This window comes from Indicator indicator, chromosome Z (genome assembly GCF_027791375.1).
Source record: "Indicator indicator isolate 239-I01 chromosome Z, UM_Iind_1.1, whole genome shotgun sequence".
NCBI lineage: Eukaryota > Metazoa > Chordata > Aves > Piciformes > Indicatoridae > Indicator > Indicator indicator.
This window is the reverse complement of record NC_072053.1, coordinates 67,274,805-67,291,193: the sequence shown is the minus strand read 5'-3', so window position 1 is coordinate 67,291,193 and position 16,389 is coordinate 67,274,805. Positions and strand designations below refer to the sequence as shown.

General features: G+C 41.3%; 1 protein-coding gene across 1 annotated transcript in view; it reads left to right on the top strand.

Moving 5' to 3' along the window:
* Positions 1-16,389, top strand: part of EPB41L4A (erythrocyte membrane protein band 4.1 like 4A) — a 131,614-nt gene that overhangs the window by 95,967 nt on the left and 19,258 nt on the right. The window contains exons 12-15 of the mRNA XM_054397855.1: positions 1,543-1,672; positions 7,070-7,143; positions 11,466-11,549; positions 14,789-14,902. Coding sequence (XP_054253830.1) covers positions 1,543-1,672; positions 7,070-7,143; positions 11,466-11,549; positions 14,789-14,902 — 402 coding nt within the window. The remainder of the gene's footprint in view (positions 1-1,542; positions 1,673-7,069; positions 7,144-11,465; positions 11,550-14,788; positions 14,903-16,389) is intronic.

Here is a 16,389-nt window from a genome sequence, read left to right as displayed (position 1 = left end):
AAAGGACTAGTGGAATATATTATGTAGTTAAAATTGTAAGATGTGAGAAACCCAGTATGTTTTATTGGCTTTATTTTTTAAGTCTGTTGAAATGACAGGGTCTTTGTCTAGTGAGTAAGGTACTTGATTTGGAAACTGGTAATCATTGTTTTAAATCCAGTTCTGTTACATTGGCTGAGCAATTTTGAACCAAATAACCCATGGTCTGACTTTTAGAATTGCTTTACATTTACATACTACATGAACCTGAAAGAGAGGGTAGAAAGCAGCAGGTTAATATCACTTCTGAAAGCCATGCCTCTTTCCATTTTTACTTGTCCTGTTGGAAAAAAGTTTTCAGGAAAGCAATTTCATTCTCTTACGATCATATGTTTTGATTATTACCTAGTGTCAATGAAAGGTCTTAGTCCCAAATGTTTGTTGAAATGACTTTTGGAATTTGCAAGACTGGCATGGTTTCCAAGCTTAAAAGTTGAGCATAAGAGTGTTCTGGCTAAATACAACCTAACAGCAAAAAAAGAGCAGTGTTGTGATGTAGTGTTAGAATTGTCCTTCAGTTCTTTTGCAGATTCTGTGAAGATAAAAATTCTGCAATGCTGACTACCTCTCTGGAGCTATTGGTGAAAAGACAATCAGTATTTAGTGGAATCTATTTGTGTAAATCAGAAATTGTACATATGCCTTTATATTTGCTTGGCATTTGCTAGTACAATACTTGTTTACTTCTAAGCTATCAAAGTGCAGGGGTTTAAGCAGCAGGGGATTAATAGTAATAATTACTTGTGCAGTAAGTTTCTAGAAACAAACATGGAGTTTTGGGAAGGAATATGAGGTCTGGTCTGCATTTTTGTTATGACCACCGTAGTCTGCTTAGTCACTTGGAGAAGAACATTGAAATGAAGATAAAAGAATTTATTTGAACTTAATAAGTTCTTTAAATTGTACAGGAAGAAGACCCTTACTGTAAACAGGAGTGACCATAAACGAAGTACTTCATTATCATTTGAGCCTGTGCTAGTGAGAGTACTTTATTAATGGTTTGCTTTGCATGAAGTTTTCTGTGCTTTTATATTTTCATTCTGCATGGCAGAGAAGTCAGCCTTTACTGACTAGAACTGAACAATGTTAAATATGTGTTTTCCTGAGATGAAAACTTACAGAAAGAATTCAGAAAGTTACCAAATTACTTACAAAAGTCATATGTTAGAATATGGCAGTATTTCAGCCTATTTGTAATAAACCAACATTTTGTTTTAGTTGCTTAGCTCCTCTTGAAAATGCCCAGTGTAGAAAAGGTTTGCACAATCTGTTGATGAATCTGCCAGTGATTGATTGAAAGCAAAAGTCAGGTGTTTTAAACCATCATAATGCTACTCAGTAGGAGAACCAGAGCTGGGATGTGAACAGCTAACAAAACGTGCAACCCAAACCCGACATGTTGGGGAGGGTTTGTGGATTTTTTTTTTTTCATTCTAAAGATTCTCTCTTTGTTAATTTTTCCAAGTAGTTTCATATTTTCCCATGATTTTGTTGCTTTTCAAGTGGCAGGACATCTCTGCAAATGACCAGAGATCCTTCAGTACAGCTCCCCCGGCCTGACCAGTGCATAGAAAGAAGTCGCAGCAAGACTTATCCCAAAAGAACACAACAGACAGGTAAGTCTTCCTCTGCTGCTGTTGTGGACAGGTGCCGTCTTTGGTTCATTTTGTTTTCAAGAGGTGCCTCAGAATTGTTGCAGTGCATGTGGGGGATCTTTCAGAATTTATTCTTTATTTTGTCTTGGGTCAGAATTTACGCCTAACCTTAACAGGATCTGAAAACTCCAGCTTTGTGGATAAAAGAGGTGGTATGAATCAGACATCATAAATTCCCATGCTTATGTAAATGTAAAGTATGAAAGAGAAGTTTGAAAACAAGTAGAACTTTTTCTTCCCCAAGAGACCTGTCTCTTTCTGAAAAATTTTATACCTGTGTGTCTTGGTTGGTATCACATTTTTCCAGGTGCCTAACCCAGCATGTCTGTATTGTACATCCTTTTCCCAGTTCAATGGCAGTAGCACTTTGTTTTGATGTCAGCTGGAACAGAAGTTACTGCCATGCGTCTGCCATTTTAATGTGCTGTCCTGGTTTGAGTTTGCAGGGCAAAAACCCATGGGACAGAATGTAGGTTACCCCCCCATAGGGAAGAGAGAGGCAGTTCCAGGTGAAAGAGGTAAACAAAAGACGTGCATAGAATTGGAATTTAAGAAAGTAATTTTAACAAAAAAAACCAGGAAAATAGAAACTATTAAGGGAAAAAAGGATATACAGAGATACTGGGGAAGGGGATAGATAGAGAGACACAGACACACACACGTATATACATATATATACATATGCAAAACCACATCAGCAATGGATTAGGCCCGACCACGTGGCAAACAGCTTCCAGACAGCAAAAAGCTCCCCACCAGGCAGGAAAGAGAGCTTGCTGGAAGTTCTTGCCCTTTAAATATAGGCTAGGCAGGAAAGGGAATTACATGATCTGGTGCCTTCCCCTGGGTCGGGTCTTCCACCCACCAGGATTGAGTTCCACCTTAGGGTCCGTTAGTTAACTCCTAACCCACAACATTCCACCCCTTTGTTCCATTCAATTTCCTGCTTCAGTCCTTTATCAAATTAGGAACTGTCTCTGTATGATAATCAATAGAGTCCAGCTTGCAGGTCATTCTTCATCTTGGCTGTCTCTCTCAGGGCAATCTGTCTCTCAGGGCAGGTTGTTGCAGATTGTGTTCAGGCAGGGCAGGAATGTAGAGGAAATGAGGAAACTAGCAAATAGTCTTTCTCTGGAGGAAAATCAGGAAACAGTCCTTGTCTCAGCAGGTGAGATGATACAGCGTTCCTCAGGTGATACAGGGTTCATGCTCATGTGCTTCAGGTTCGTCCTGGAACTTCTGAACACCACACTGCTATCTAGAAAAGAAACTTATAACAGCTTACAACTATTATATGTTAATTTATATTACGCACTCTGAAATTAAACTCTCAGACAGAGTTAAAGTCCTTTGTGGGACACACTGGATTTCACCATTTTCTTGCATAACCCACCAAGTATGTCCAGGACCTTCAGCAGAGACCACCTCTCAGAAAGGTTTGCCCCTACCCAAAGGAGGATAAACCCACACAATTTTTTCCCAGTAGATTCCTTTCACAAACAACAGGAACTCCATCTCCTTCTACTCTTTGCAACAGGTTTGATTGAGCAGGACCAGCTCAGTTTACAGATCTCTGCTATTTACTAACCAAATAGCTCATTCTAGACGTTTGTCCCAGTTTTGAAAAGTTTCACCCCCATTGCTTTCAGGGTAGTGTTCGGCAAGCAGTTATAGTGCTCAATCTTTCCTGAAGCTGGTGCATAGTAGGGAATATCATACATCCACTCAATCCCATGTTCTCTGGTCCAATTGCTTATAAGGTTATTCTGGAAATGGGTCCCAGAGTCTGTATGGCTGAGACCAAAGCAGAGTGTGAGACACTCTTTGAATTGCCTCAGCTGGTTGGCAAATTCGCTGACAGTTGGGGGATTTCTCCAATCTCCTTCCAAGATCCTACCTCTCAGTGTATAAGCATATGAAGGAGGAACACACTGAGTAACATAGAACTTAGTCTTACCTCAGCTTCTGAATCACCGCCATCTGACAGCCGTTTCTGAGTAGTGCTTGGCCCTGCAGAGATGCCTCTTCAGCCGCAGAGATGTCTCTCATGTCTGAGACATCTATAATTAGCCTACCGGTTTTTGTAGTATTTTTCTGCAAGTAGTGATTGGAGCAAGGTGCAGGCTGTGTCAGAAGTGGCCGGGGCTGGGGAAACTGTGGCCATAGCAGCAGGAGTGGATGTGGCCAGGCCTAGGGTGGGGCAGGCTGCCTGTGGCAAGGCAAACCACAGTAGAAGCAGCCAAAGTTGTGCAAACCACAGCAGAAGAGGCTGGAACCATTGGAGCTGCGCTGCTGTCAGTGGGGGGAGTGCCAGCGTCCCCCTTGCTGCTGATGCCAGAGCCGTGCTGCCAGAGCCGGGGCGGGGGAAGCCCTTAAAGGGCCGGAACTGCTCTTGTGCCTGCACAGCTTCTTTTTTAAGGATTTACTAGTAGTGGTTTCTCCATAAACTCAGGTACCTATGTGGGCTTTGGAGAAACAGTTTTCATGCAGGGTGCTGAAGGAGTTGCAAAAGCATCGCAAATCTCTGCTTTGGTGGACTGACTTTGCATCTCTTAGAAGTCCAATGTCTGACACCCAGGGATGACTGGATGTCAGTGGAGTAGTAATCCTTTGTTGAACATAGCAAAGGGTTAGTTCCGGAGCTGGATATTACTGTAGTGCTTGACCCTCAGGGTTTCTTTTGGCAATTGTATCATAGCTATGATTTGTTTTAGAGTATGAGTTCACGTTTCTTCATTGGTTTATAAGCACTCTGAGACGCTTAATTGAAAAACACCTCACACGCTCCAAAATTATTTTTTTTGTTTGAAAAAGTGGTATTTTTCCTGATTTCAATACTTTCATGGCCCAAGTTATTATAGCGGGTTATTTTAACTTATATATTTGATGGCCTCCAAGAAGTCATCATATCTGCATGTAGAAAAATAAGGTCTTATACCTTCAGATATCCTGGTAGTATAACACGTTTACCTACTTTATTTTCATTTCCCTACCAGTAACTTCCTTAAAAGTGGGAAATTTCTTTTTATGATCTTACATGCTGTCATCTTTATTGATTTGTGGGTTTTGACTGTAGGCATCCTTTTCTCTTTAGAGATCAGAGAAAGAATTTTGTAGCAGTCTTTTGTGGCCTTAATGAAGATTGGTGATTCTTTTTCTGATCATTTTCTCACCAACGGTAATGCAAGGAAATTTTTCATTTGGTAACTCTCTTTTTGCAAAACAGGTCATAGTGGCAGAGTGGCTATTGCTTCATTCTTGAAAGCAGAAAATAACTGTATGGACAGATGTTGAATACTTTAGGGAATCTGGAGGGTTGATGGTTTTTTTGTTATGTAAAAATTCCCTTTCCATGTGTGAATTCTGCATTTCCTTCTTTGGAAACTCTTCATGGTGCTTATGCTTACATAAACAACAAAAAGTCGCTTGAAGGAGGAAGTATTGTACAAGGCAGTACTCAGGCTGCTCCCCTCCCTTGCTATGGTCACTAGTCTGAAAAACTAAGTATGCAAAAGGACTAATCTACATCATTGGAAGTGATAGGGTCAGACATGTAAAAGATTTGGCTGAGTTGCTTAAACAAAGGTGACTAATGTCACTTTAGACCCTCTGCAATGTGTAAGGTGTAAGGCATATGCAGAAGACTACCAGATTTAACCTGCAGGAGAGTCAGTTTATGGCCAGACAAGATGCCTTAGAATATCTCAAGTATTTGTGATGAAAGAGAAGAAAGCCCAGAGACTTTATATGTCAAAGAGCTGATAAGGAAAATTAAAGGAGATTGTGGAGAACTTATTTCTCTGAAGAAAGCTTGTAATGCAAAATTCACTAAAGTTTAATTTAAGACATTACATTTTAGTTCTAAACAAACAAAATGGCTTTGAGTTTGCACCACTATATTAACCACACTACAATGGTGTTGCTTGTGCCCAGAGGATGTAGTTTTTTCTTGTTAGCAGTCTTACAGGCTTCTCTCTTAAAGACTTCAGTCAATCTGTTTTACTGTCTTCTGTGAACACGCTCAGAATCCCGTATGGAGTTGACAGTGGTGTTGCTTTGTTGCTACAAATTAATATTAGAAGCACAACATGGAAACTAAAATTACAGCACCAGCAGGAACAAGCCTGTCTTTATGAGAAATACATTACTACATACCAAACTGAAAAAAACCCAGTTCTTTTTTCTTTGTTGTTCATGATACTGCGCTGTATACATCTTACTGTGCAACTTTGACATTAACGATTCATAAAATATTCCGATTCCCTTGGCCCTCAAGCTCCTAAATCACGAATGCACATATCTGTTTTTATGAAGCTTGGCGTGTGGTGGTCGGAGTGGGAAGTGCACTTTGTCTTGTTCTGGAGGTTGGGAAGGAGTCACAGTTCTTTTGAATGCTACCACATCAGGGTCCTTCTTCGATGGAGTGGGGGAAGACATTCCTGGGCTGCTGCCTCCAGCCTGAGATGTCCCAGGTTCCCCCCCGAAAGCTGGCATAGCTTAGGGTTTTTATACTGTTCCTAGTTCGTTCATTGTAGCTCCACCTGGCCCATGCTCTAGTCACATTACAATGCATGTGTGACTTCCAGGTTCTTCCTCCCAGTGGGTTTAAAGGGATTGGCACTGAGTGACCTCTGCCTCTCTTAGCCACGCACCACACCCCCTGGACAATTATTGTCTTGGTGGCCAGAGCTGACACATCAGGCTCGTAGTTCATTACAAACTTATCTTTGTTGAGACACTTCCCACATTCTCAATGTTCACAACATGATTTACATTCAGGAGATGATTCCCACACACCTTACTTCTGCTTCTTTAGGTACCCTTTTATGGCACAGGTGGAAACTTAATTGCCAACAGTGTGAAAAGTGCAAGATCAAAATGGAAGGAGTATTGGGCACAAAACTAGAAATTAGGCAGACGACTTAAAAGTATTGGACAAAAACTTCTTTTCTCTTTGTAATTTATGCTTGGAGGTCTGTGTCAGTGTTACTCCTTATTGTATCTCTCTGCTTACATTACTAGATTTCTAATCCAGCAATTTACAGTTATTTTTCTGGTCATAACTGAGGATATATTAGTGTTGCATTATATGGTCTTGCTACAATGGTTTGAAATAGTTGCGTTACCATCTAATCTAACAGTTGTTTTAAAGGCCACAGTTCACTACACTGGAGTTTCCCAAGCTTTCTGATTGCTGACTGAATAGGAAATCGCTTTCTGATGGCAATGGCACAGTGTCTCTTTGAGAACAACAGCTTCAAACTTCTCTGCTTTGTTGTGGAAGAGTAATGAATACACCCATGACTGTTCTATTTTTGTTGGTTCTGTTGGCTTTGTTATTTTGTTTTGTTTTTTCCATTTCTTTAGGATCTAAGAACATGTGCCAGATTACAACAAATGGGGAAAATGAAGGAACTACCAAAATTATTGCACCCTCCCCTGTGAAAAGGTATGTAGACCAGCAGTTCCCTTCCAGATTTTAAGAGATCGTGTGTTGCATTGGATAGAGGAACAGACTTAATAATCCTTAATAAGTGTTTCTCTTGCCCTCAAGTTGAGTACCATCGGATCTGCTGCTGACAAAGGTCAGGGAATGTTTCCCAGTAATTAATTTTAACAAATCTTGATTTTCTGATAAACCTACAAACTGGCACAGGTGAATGAGAAGACAAACAGTGTCAGTTTGAAATAGGAAGAGAACAGACAGTGGCACAAGGGGCGTGAGATGGGCCAGTCCTGTGAAGTCTGCCTTCTCTGGAAGGTGTGGTATGGCTGGCAGGGCCCTCAGGGCATGGGTCTTCTGCCTTTGCACAGCAGAGTCTTTGCTTGGGATGTGTGGGAAGGGAAGAGCTGGGCACGGCCTCTTTTCTGTTAGTGCTGTCAATCTTGCAGTCTGTTACCCATTACCTTGCTAAATCCCAAACTAAACTCAGGGTGTTTCTGCCCAGTGGTTAGGAGCAGTGAATTGCCAGGGCTTCTCTAGTCTTACATGTGCTGAAGTACGCATTTCTGGTTATTAGGCATATTTGAGAGAAAAAGATGAGACTCAGATTTAGTAAGAGATTTATATCCTGACTCTTAATTTTGAGTGGAATTTGGATGCCTGAATGAAAACAAATAGTGACCTGACAAAACTAAGAGTCAAAAACTCAGCACCTAACTTCTTTGCTTAACTGCTTGAATGCCTGTGTCTGGACACTCAGTAACTCTGACAGGTTTACTTGAGGTAAGTAACTCTGTCCTTATTTCTCCACTGAAGCTGTGAGCATCACGTACTAGGTATCTGGACTGTCCTCTGAAGAAGGGTCTAAAACTGCAGATGGTTCATAGTGGTTCCTAACACCTAATGTTTGGAATGGTTGCCCCAGAAAAGAAGAGCTGAGTTTAATTGCTTCCTAAATTTGAGGAAATCACAGAATCACAGAATGTTAGGGGTTGGAAGGGACCTTCAGAGATCATTGAGCCCAACCTTCAATTGAATCCAATATTAGAATCATAGAATTGTTAGGGTTGGAAGGGACCTCAAGGATCATCTAGTTCCAACCCCCCTGCCATGGGCAGGGACACCTCACACTAGATATTCTAGCCCTTATAAAATAATGCTAAATGTAGGTTAAAGAAATTTTATGGGTATGCTACTCAGTCATGCTGAATGAAGCTAGGTCACTGAGCAGAAAACAATACAAAGATGTATAAATGCCTGCAGGGAGGGTGCAAAGAAGATGGAGCTAGGCTCTTCCCAATTGTGCCCAGTGACAAAAACAGAGGAGATGAGCACAAACTGAGACACACAAGGTTCCTGCTGAACATCAGGAAACACTTTTTCACTGTGAGGGGGTGACCAAGTACTGGCACAGGTTTCCCAGAGAAGTGGTGGAGTCTCCTTTCTTGGAGATATCTGAAAGCTGCATGGAAATGATCATAGGCTCCTGACTCTACATAGCCCTGCTTGTGTATATCACAGGATGACAGGATGTTAGGAGTTAGAAAGGACCTCTGGAGATCTTTGAGTCCAAACTCCCTGGCAAAGCAGAGCCATATAATCTAGTGTAGGTCACACAGGAACACATCCAGATGGGTCTTGAAAGTCTCCAGAGGAGACTCCACAACCTCTCTGGGGAGCCTGTTCCAGTACTCTGACCCTTACAGTGAAGAAGTTCTTCCTCATGTTGAGGTGCAACTTCCTGTGCTGTAGTTTACACCCATTGCCCCTTGTCCTGTCACAGAGTGCAAGTGAGAAGAGGCTGTCACTTCCTTCTTGGCACCCAGCCCTCATATATTTATATACATTTATTAGATTCCCTCTCAATCTTCTCTTTAGACTAAAAAGCCCCCAGGTCTCTCACATGCTCCAGTCCCTTAATCATCCTTGTAGGTCCTCCATTGGACTTTCTCAACTAGATCCCTGTCCCTTTTGAACTGGGGAGTCCAGAACTGGATGCAATATTGTAGGTGGGGCCTCAGCAGGGCAGAATAGAGAGGTAGGAGAACCTCTCTTGATTTGCTGGACACATTCTACTTAATGCACCCCAGGATACCATTTGCCTTCTTGGCCACATGGGCACATTACTGACCCATAGATAGCTTCTTGTCCACCAAGACTCCAAGGCCTTTTCCACAGGGCTGCTCTCTAGCAGGTCACCTCCTAACCTGTTCTGGTGCAGTTTGTTCTTCCTTCCCAGGTGCAGGACTCTGCACTTACCCTTGTTGAACCTCCTTAGGTTCCTCTGCCCAGCTCTCCAAACTGCCCAAGTCTCACTGAATGGCTTCACACAGCCTTCAGGTATATCAGCCAAGCCTCCCAGTATCATCAGCAAACTTGCTGAGCAGACATTCTGTCCCATCATCGATGTCATTGATAAAGATGCTTTACAGGACTGGACCCAGCACTGATCCATGAGGAACTCCACTAGTTACGGCTCTCCAGCTGGACTTGGCACCGTTGATTACCACTCTGTACGCTCTATTGTGTAACCAGTTCCTAATCCGTCTCAGAGTCTGTTTTTCTATCCCACACTTCCTGAGCTTGCTCACAAGGATGTTACAGGAAACAGTGTCAAAAGCCTAAGGTCAAGGTAGATGACATCCACTGATCTCCCTGCATCTGCCCATTCAGTTATGACATGATAGAATGCTATCAGATTAGTCAAGTACGTTTTCCTCTTGGTAAGTCCATGCTGACTACTCCTGATAACCTTCTTCTCTTCCAAGTGCCTAAAATTGACCTCCAGAATAAGCCTCTCCATTGTTTTTCCAAGGATGGAGGTGAGGCTCACTGGTGTAGAGTTTCCTGGAACCTCTTTGTTGCCATTTTTGAAGACTGGAGTGACATTGGCTTTCCTCTGGTCCTCAGGCACCTCTCCTGTTTGCCACACTTTTACAAAAATGATGGTGAGTGGTAGAGTGACAACATCAGCCAGTTCTCTCAATACTTGTGGGACCAGATGACCTCCAGATGGACCCTCCTAACTTCAATCATTCTGTCCTTTTGTGATTTGTTAAGAGAAAGGCATAAAGCAAGAGGTGCACTTATTCCATAGTGCAGAGATGATTGATTTGAGAAGGTATTGGAGCCTTTCACTGCAGCCTGTGCTCCAAATGCTGCATAAAAATTTTTAGCAATGGACTGTTAAAACAAAATGGATAGGCAGGTTTTAAGCAAGAATGAAAATAAGGGGCTCTGAACAAGGCAGCTTCAGGGCTTCTGAATTTAGTTTTTTAACCTGGCAGTTTAAAAAGCAGTTCACAGACAGGTTATTACTGAGTCTTGGTTTTAAATAGTGTTTCTTCCATATTTTTAATTAAGAAATTTTTCCCTGTGTCTCTCTGTGCACATGCAAAACAGCTTTCAGGTTTACCAGGCTTAGTATGCATGACAGGCAGCACATGCTCTGTGAAGCATTTGCAGTTTGGTAGTTACTCCATCCTAGATAACTCTTGCATTAATTGTCATTCATGCTTGCAAAGCATCTTTCAGCAGCTCTCACAAGCTGAGTTTTCATAATTTGACATCTTATTCACTGTTGAGATACGTAGTTGGTATACCACTTCTGCATAAGTGGTATAAATTAAAGATAAACCATAAAACCTCCTGGACAACAGTAATCTCAGGTGAAATTCAGATCCTAAACTTTTCAAATAGTTTCAATGAACTGAGTGTGTTTTGCAGCTGCATTCCTGGAGATAATACTCGCATCTGAAAAGGTGCCATGCTCTTACTCTCTAGATGTAAAGTGTGTGCACCTGCTCTGAATGAGTAATGTCGTAGGAATTTAATGCAGTGGATTAATCTCTTGAGGATCATCTCTTTCTCTCTTTTTTAAGATTTGAGAGCACTATTCAAATATAAGTTCCATCAAAAACTGTGTAAAATAAAAAGCAGATAAAGCCTTTAGTTCAGTAGTCTGTTGACAGCATATTGTCAGACTGTGGGATCATATCATGTATTTGCCCCGTTGTTAGACTTTTTGCCTATACATCTGTTCTTGCTTATTCTGAGACAAGCTTGATGTTTTTCCTGACTCAGTACCACCATAATTATGAGCTTGTAGTACTGATTTGTTCTGTCTTTCTAGGTTACCTCTTTGTAGAAGAGATTCTTCAATATAGCAGTTAATTGTCCTTGTTTCACATAGCAGACAAATAGCTACATGACAGGGTGGGTCTTTGTGATGACTGTATACCTCTAAGATTAATTGTTAAGAGGCCAGGGGGAGAGAACATGTGATCTGTACACTGTGGGTTTATATGTATGTATGTGCTTCTGTTTAGCTTTAAAAAGATGAAAAATGAAAACAGTCCAAAAAACCAAAGAAGTAAAACAAGTGCTTCATGGGAGGAAAATGGCCTGCAGAGGTAAGGCAAGACAGGATGTCCTTGATACTGTGCAATGGCATATATCATTCCATGACAATAGATTGAAGGATATTGATATAATTTATTGATATAAAGAGGGTTACAATGCATCTTTATCTCATGTAAAAATGTAGGTCCTATCATGGATAAATAACCAGTTAAAAATTACAAATTTAAGTGTAGGAGGAAGTGATCAGTGGGATGAAAGTCACCAGTGGCTTTCCACAAGGATATGTTCATAGATCTCTGCTATCAAATATACTTATCAAATACCTGGAAAGTGGTAGTAAAGTTTAGTGATGGGACAGAATTGTTTAAGATAACAGGAATGAAAATTGTGTGTGGGGAGTGGCAGAGATAGGTCATTAGATGGTGGATGATGTTGAGGTAGTAATTGTAAAGAAAGGAACATAGGAGGGAAAAACACACCTGAATTTCTGAGTAAAACGAGGTGCTGTGGAGTTATGATGGAGAACTTCATGAAAACATGTAGCAGGCTGAAAATCAATTAGGAATTATTAGGAAAGCAAGAGAACAGCATTATGCCATTACATAAATTCTTGTATTACATATTTGCTCTAATAATTCTGAGTTCAGTTCTGATGTCCTTATCTCAGGAAGAAGTTTTGAGAGGGGCAGCAAGGATAATCAAAGGTGTGAATGTGCATAAAATCTATGCAAGAAGCAACAGCATAGGCCAGGCAAGATTCTTTCTTCAGTCTGAAAAAAGGAGAAAGAGATCATGATTGTATTTTTGCAGCATAAGAGCTTAGGACCTTTAGAAGCTGTTGGAGGTGGTTTAAAAGCCCTGAGAAAGGCAGTGAGTAGTGAGTAGGAGATTGGTCCTCCTTTACAACGGGTGCTGGAAGATACATGGATCATGGAAGAGAAATCTCTGAAGACTTCTGAATACAGAGCAGCTGGCTCAGTAAGTTGCCTGGACTGGGAATAGTAGGGGACTGAGAGCACTGAGGTGCTGTCATACATATTGAAATTTTCTGCTTCCTGTAGGTGATAGCTTGGAAATAGGCCATTGAACTAGACAGCACATTGATTTTAATCAGGGCAAGTATGGTCCTGCTTTTATGTGATGATTCAAATGTATGCATGGTGTGTCACAGAATCACAGAATATTAGGGATTGGAAGAGACCTTGAAAAATCCATTGAAAGATCATTTAGTCCAACACTCCCTCTAGAGCAGGATCACCTAGAGTAGGTCACAGAGGAACACCTACAGGCAGGTTTTGAATGACACCAGTGAAGGAGACTTCACAGCTGCTTTGGTCAGTCTGGTCAAGTGTTCTGTCACCCTCACAGTGAAAAAGTTTTTCGTTATGTTTACACAAAACCTCCTACGCTCCAGCTTGCATTCATTGTCCTATCATTGGCCAATACTGAGAAGAGCCTGGCTCCATCCTCCTGACACTCGTCCTTTACAAAATTTATGAACATTAATAAGGTCACTGTTAGGTCTTCTCCAAGCTAAAGAGACCCAGCTCCCACAGCCTTTTCTTCGTAAGGGAGGTGTTTCACTCCCTTAATCATCTTTGTGGCTCTGTACTGGACACTTGCAAGCAGTTCCCTGTTCTTCTTAAACTGAGGGGTCCAGAACTGGACACAGTACTCCATATGTGACCTCACCAGGGCAGAGCAGAGCGAGGGAAGGACCTCTCTTGACCACAGCCCCTCTAATGCATCCTGGGACATTATTGGACTTCTTGGCCACAAAAGTACATTTCTGGCTCATGGTTATCCTTCTGTCCACCAGGACCCCCAGGTCCTTTTCCCTTACACTGCTCTCCAACAGATCAGCCCCCAGTTTATACTGGTACATAGGGTTGTTCTTTCCCAGATGCAAGGCTACACTTGCCCTAGTCGTATTTCATTAAATTTCTCCCTGCCCAATTTTCCATCTTGTCAATGTCTTGCTGAATGGTAGCACAGCCTTCTGGCATGTTAGCCACCCCTCCCAGTTTTGTGTCATGAGCAAACTTGCTGAGAGTGAGGTCTCTGTCTCATTAACCACAACTCTCTTATTCTTTCTTTCATCCAGTTTACAATACATCTCACTTACCAAACATCCAGAGCACACTTCCTCAGTTTAGCTGTGAGGATGTTGTGTGTTTTGACACATAATTTACTCTGTGTGCTGCTTGTGTAAACATCAAGAGTTTTCAGAGCAAGGACAGAGCATTTTATATATATTCTTCCGCTAGGATAGACATTTATTTGTGATTGTTTGAAAGAAGTGGTGTCAGCTTGTCACATTATGGCTCTAGCATTAAATTGCTCTCAGGGTAGTAGGAATTTTGATTCCCAGGAACCAAAGAATGGTAGGACTAAGTTTCTGCATGTCCATCTGTTCTAAAGGGTGATGCAGTTTTAGACGCATAAGCAGACAGAGGGTTTTACAGCTTCTGATGATAATTCTCATTGGGATGAATGGTGTCAACTTCTCAACTGTGCAGAACAGTGCTGTAATCAGCAGCGTACAGAAGCAAGTGAAGAAAAATGTATCCAACTTGAAGGCCAGAGGGTTTTAGGAAAGCAGAAGGAAATACCTTAACTGAACTTTGGTACACTTACGTACTCCATCACAGGCTCTCTTAACACTGTTGGAAGAAGTCCTTACACTTCTGTAGGAAGGTATCGCAGGCTAATCTATACAGTCATTTGACTGTCTACATCTAATTCAGCAGCAACCCAACCCATTGAGTTCCACCCGGGCTTAAGTACATAACCTGAAGCGTGAAATGCTTTTACACTGTTGGCAAAGGGTTGCATGGATGAAAAGCGGAGAGCTGGAGCTAAATTTGTTTGATGGTCTGAAGCATTAGCTCTGTGATGAAGATGTGTATCACAACAGGAACACTATTTTCATGCTTATATTCCTGGAAAACATAAACAGAGGTTGGATAACTCATGCCGAAACACAGAAATTTCATTATGCTAAAAGAACATGTGTATACTTGATTCTACAGTTTGTAAGCTTAGATATCGTCTTGAGAACACTAAGACATGTTTTCAAGTGTTAGTGTGAAAATGTTTATTGCTGGAACAAAGTACGATCTGTATTTGCATAGCATGCACACACACACGTATAGCTGAATATTTATACAAGTGTTTGTGTGAGCCTTCTCATTTGCTTGAGGATGAACCTCAAGAAAACCTCAGTTAGCTGGCCTGACTGTCCTCAAAATTTTAAAGCTGACTACTTGGTTCTCCTTTTCAACCCTAGTGGACTGTATAATTCTCCCAGTGACCGCAGTAAGTCACCAAAATTTCCTTACTCTCGGCGACGAAACCCATCAGGTGGCAGCGAGAACGAGTCTGGACAGCCAGTCCGGCGGAGGTAAGAGCCTCAGGTTTCATTACTGTTAGCTTTTCACGGTAGAAAGCTTAAGATCCTGCATGCTCTGTGTTCAGTAAAATCTTGTATACACACAGGTGGGTCCTGAGAAAAGGAGTACTCTAGGGGCCAATTATTAGTCAAAAAAACACCCAAACCTGAATAGGAATACCAGATCTGCTTTTGGAAAGGAAGCTTTGGGCAGACTATTTGCTTGTGTGCTGTTCCGAATGTGAGAAAAAATATATGAGAAATTGCATTATTTGCACATGCAAGGTCCTTCCCATGGCTGTTTTTCCATGGTGAAGGAAAGGATTAATGGATGGCACCATCATCATTCCACATCATCGCTTGACAATGAGTTTCTAATACAGGGGAGTATTTTGCTTGAAATACATTGCTTTATTTTAAGTGCAGCAAAGATGAAACAAATGAACCATAAAGCTGTTTTCAACAGTCCCATGCGCGAATTACTTTATGTTAGAGAGGATGCCCACCAAAAAGACAACTGTGAGATACATAATGTGCTTTTAATGCATATATGCAGAATTGAATAATGTAGAGAATTAAGGTTACATGGATGGAGATTCTGTGCTGTGTGTCCGGTAATATGTCCAAAATGCGAACTACAGGGACAGTTCTGGGTTGATACACTTTGAGAGACTATATGTTACCTGGGATGATTTGTCCTGATGAGAAGTTGCTTCCATTGCTGAGGTATTCTGATGCTGTGGTCTCTTGTGACACCCATCACAGCTACTGTGTCATTTTCATTACAATCTTCTAGGACTACCTTACAAGCAGGCACCTGGGAATTATATCTTCTTCTAAAATCTCTGAAGTGATTACCTGTTTGGCATTCAAAGCTAGGGTTTGCTGAAAGTTCTCTGACAATGCAACAGTGTCTAGCTGTCAGGTTTCTGAGGTGCTTCAAACCTTTTATCTGCTACTGGATGTTGAGAGCATGAGTGAAGAAACTGACCCATGCTATGTGCTTAGTGACCTGATGCCTCAGTTAAAGAAAATCAGTGTAGTTCTAAGTCCACAGAGTTATACTGATTTATCCTGTTGGACAGAATCCTTGTAAGTGTTAATACCAACGTGTTTCCTGATTGGGTGGTCAGAAGGCCTTGTCTGGCATTGTACAAACAAAAGAATAAAGTGTCTTGTAAAGTAAGAAATCTTTTGAGATGCAAGTGTTTATCATCAGGGATTTGCGTTTGGCTGATCTACTTGATAGCAAGTTTTGTCATGGGCCACCACACCAACAAAATTATTTTAAAAGTCTTATTTCATATGTGAGATTGTGAAGACTGACAGTAGTAGATTCTTACCTAATTATATCTTCCTGAATCTTGGTTTCATTCATGCTTTTTCCTTTATCAGTTGTTGAATAACAATAGCTATGTTGCTATTCTCTTCCGGAATTAAGAGGAAAACATCAGGATTTGCTATGCTGATAACAGTAGGAAATTCTAAAAGCTAGCGTA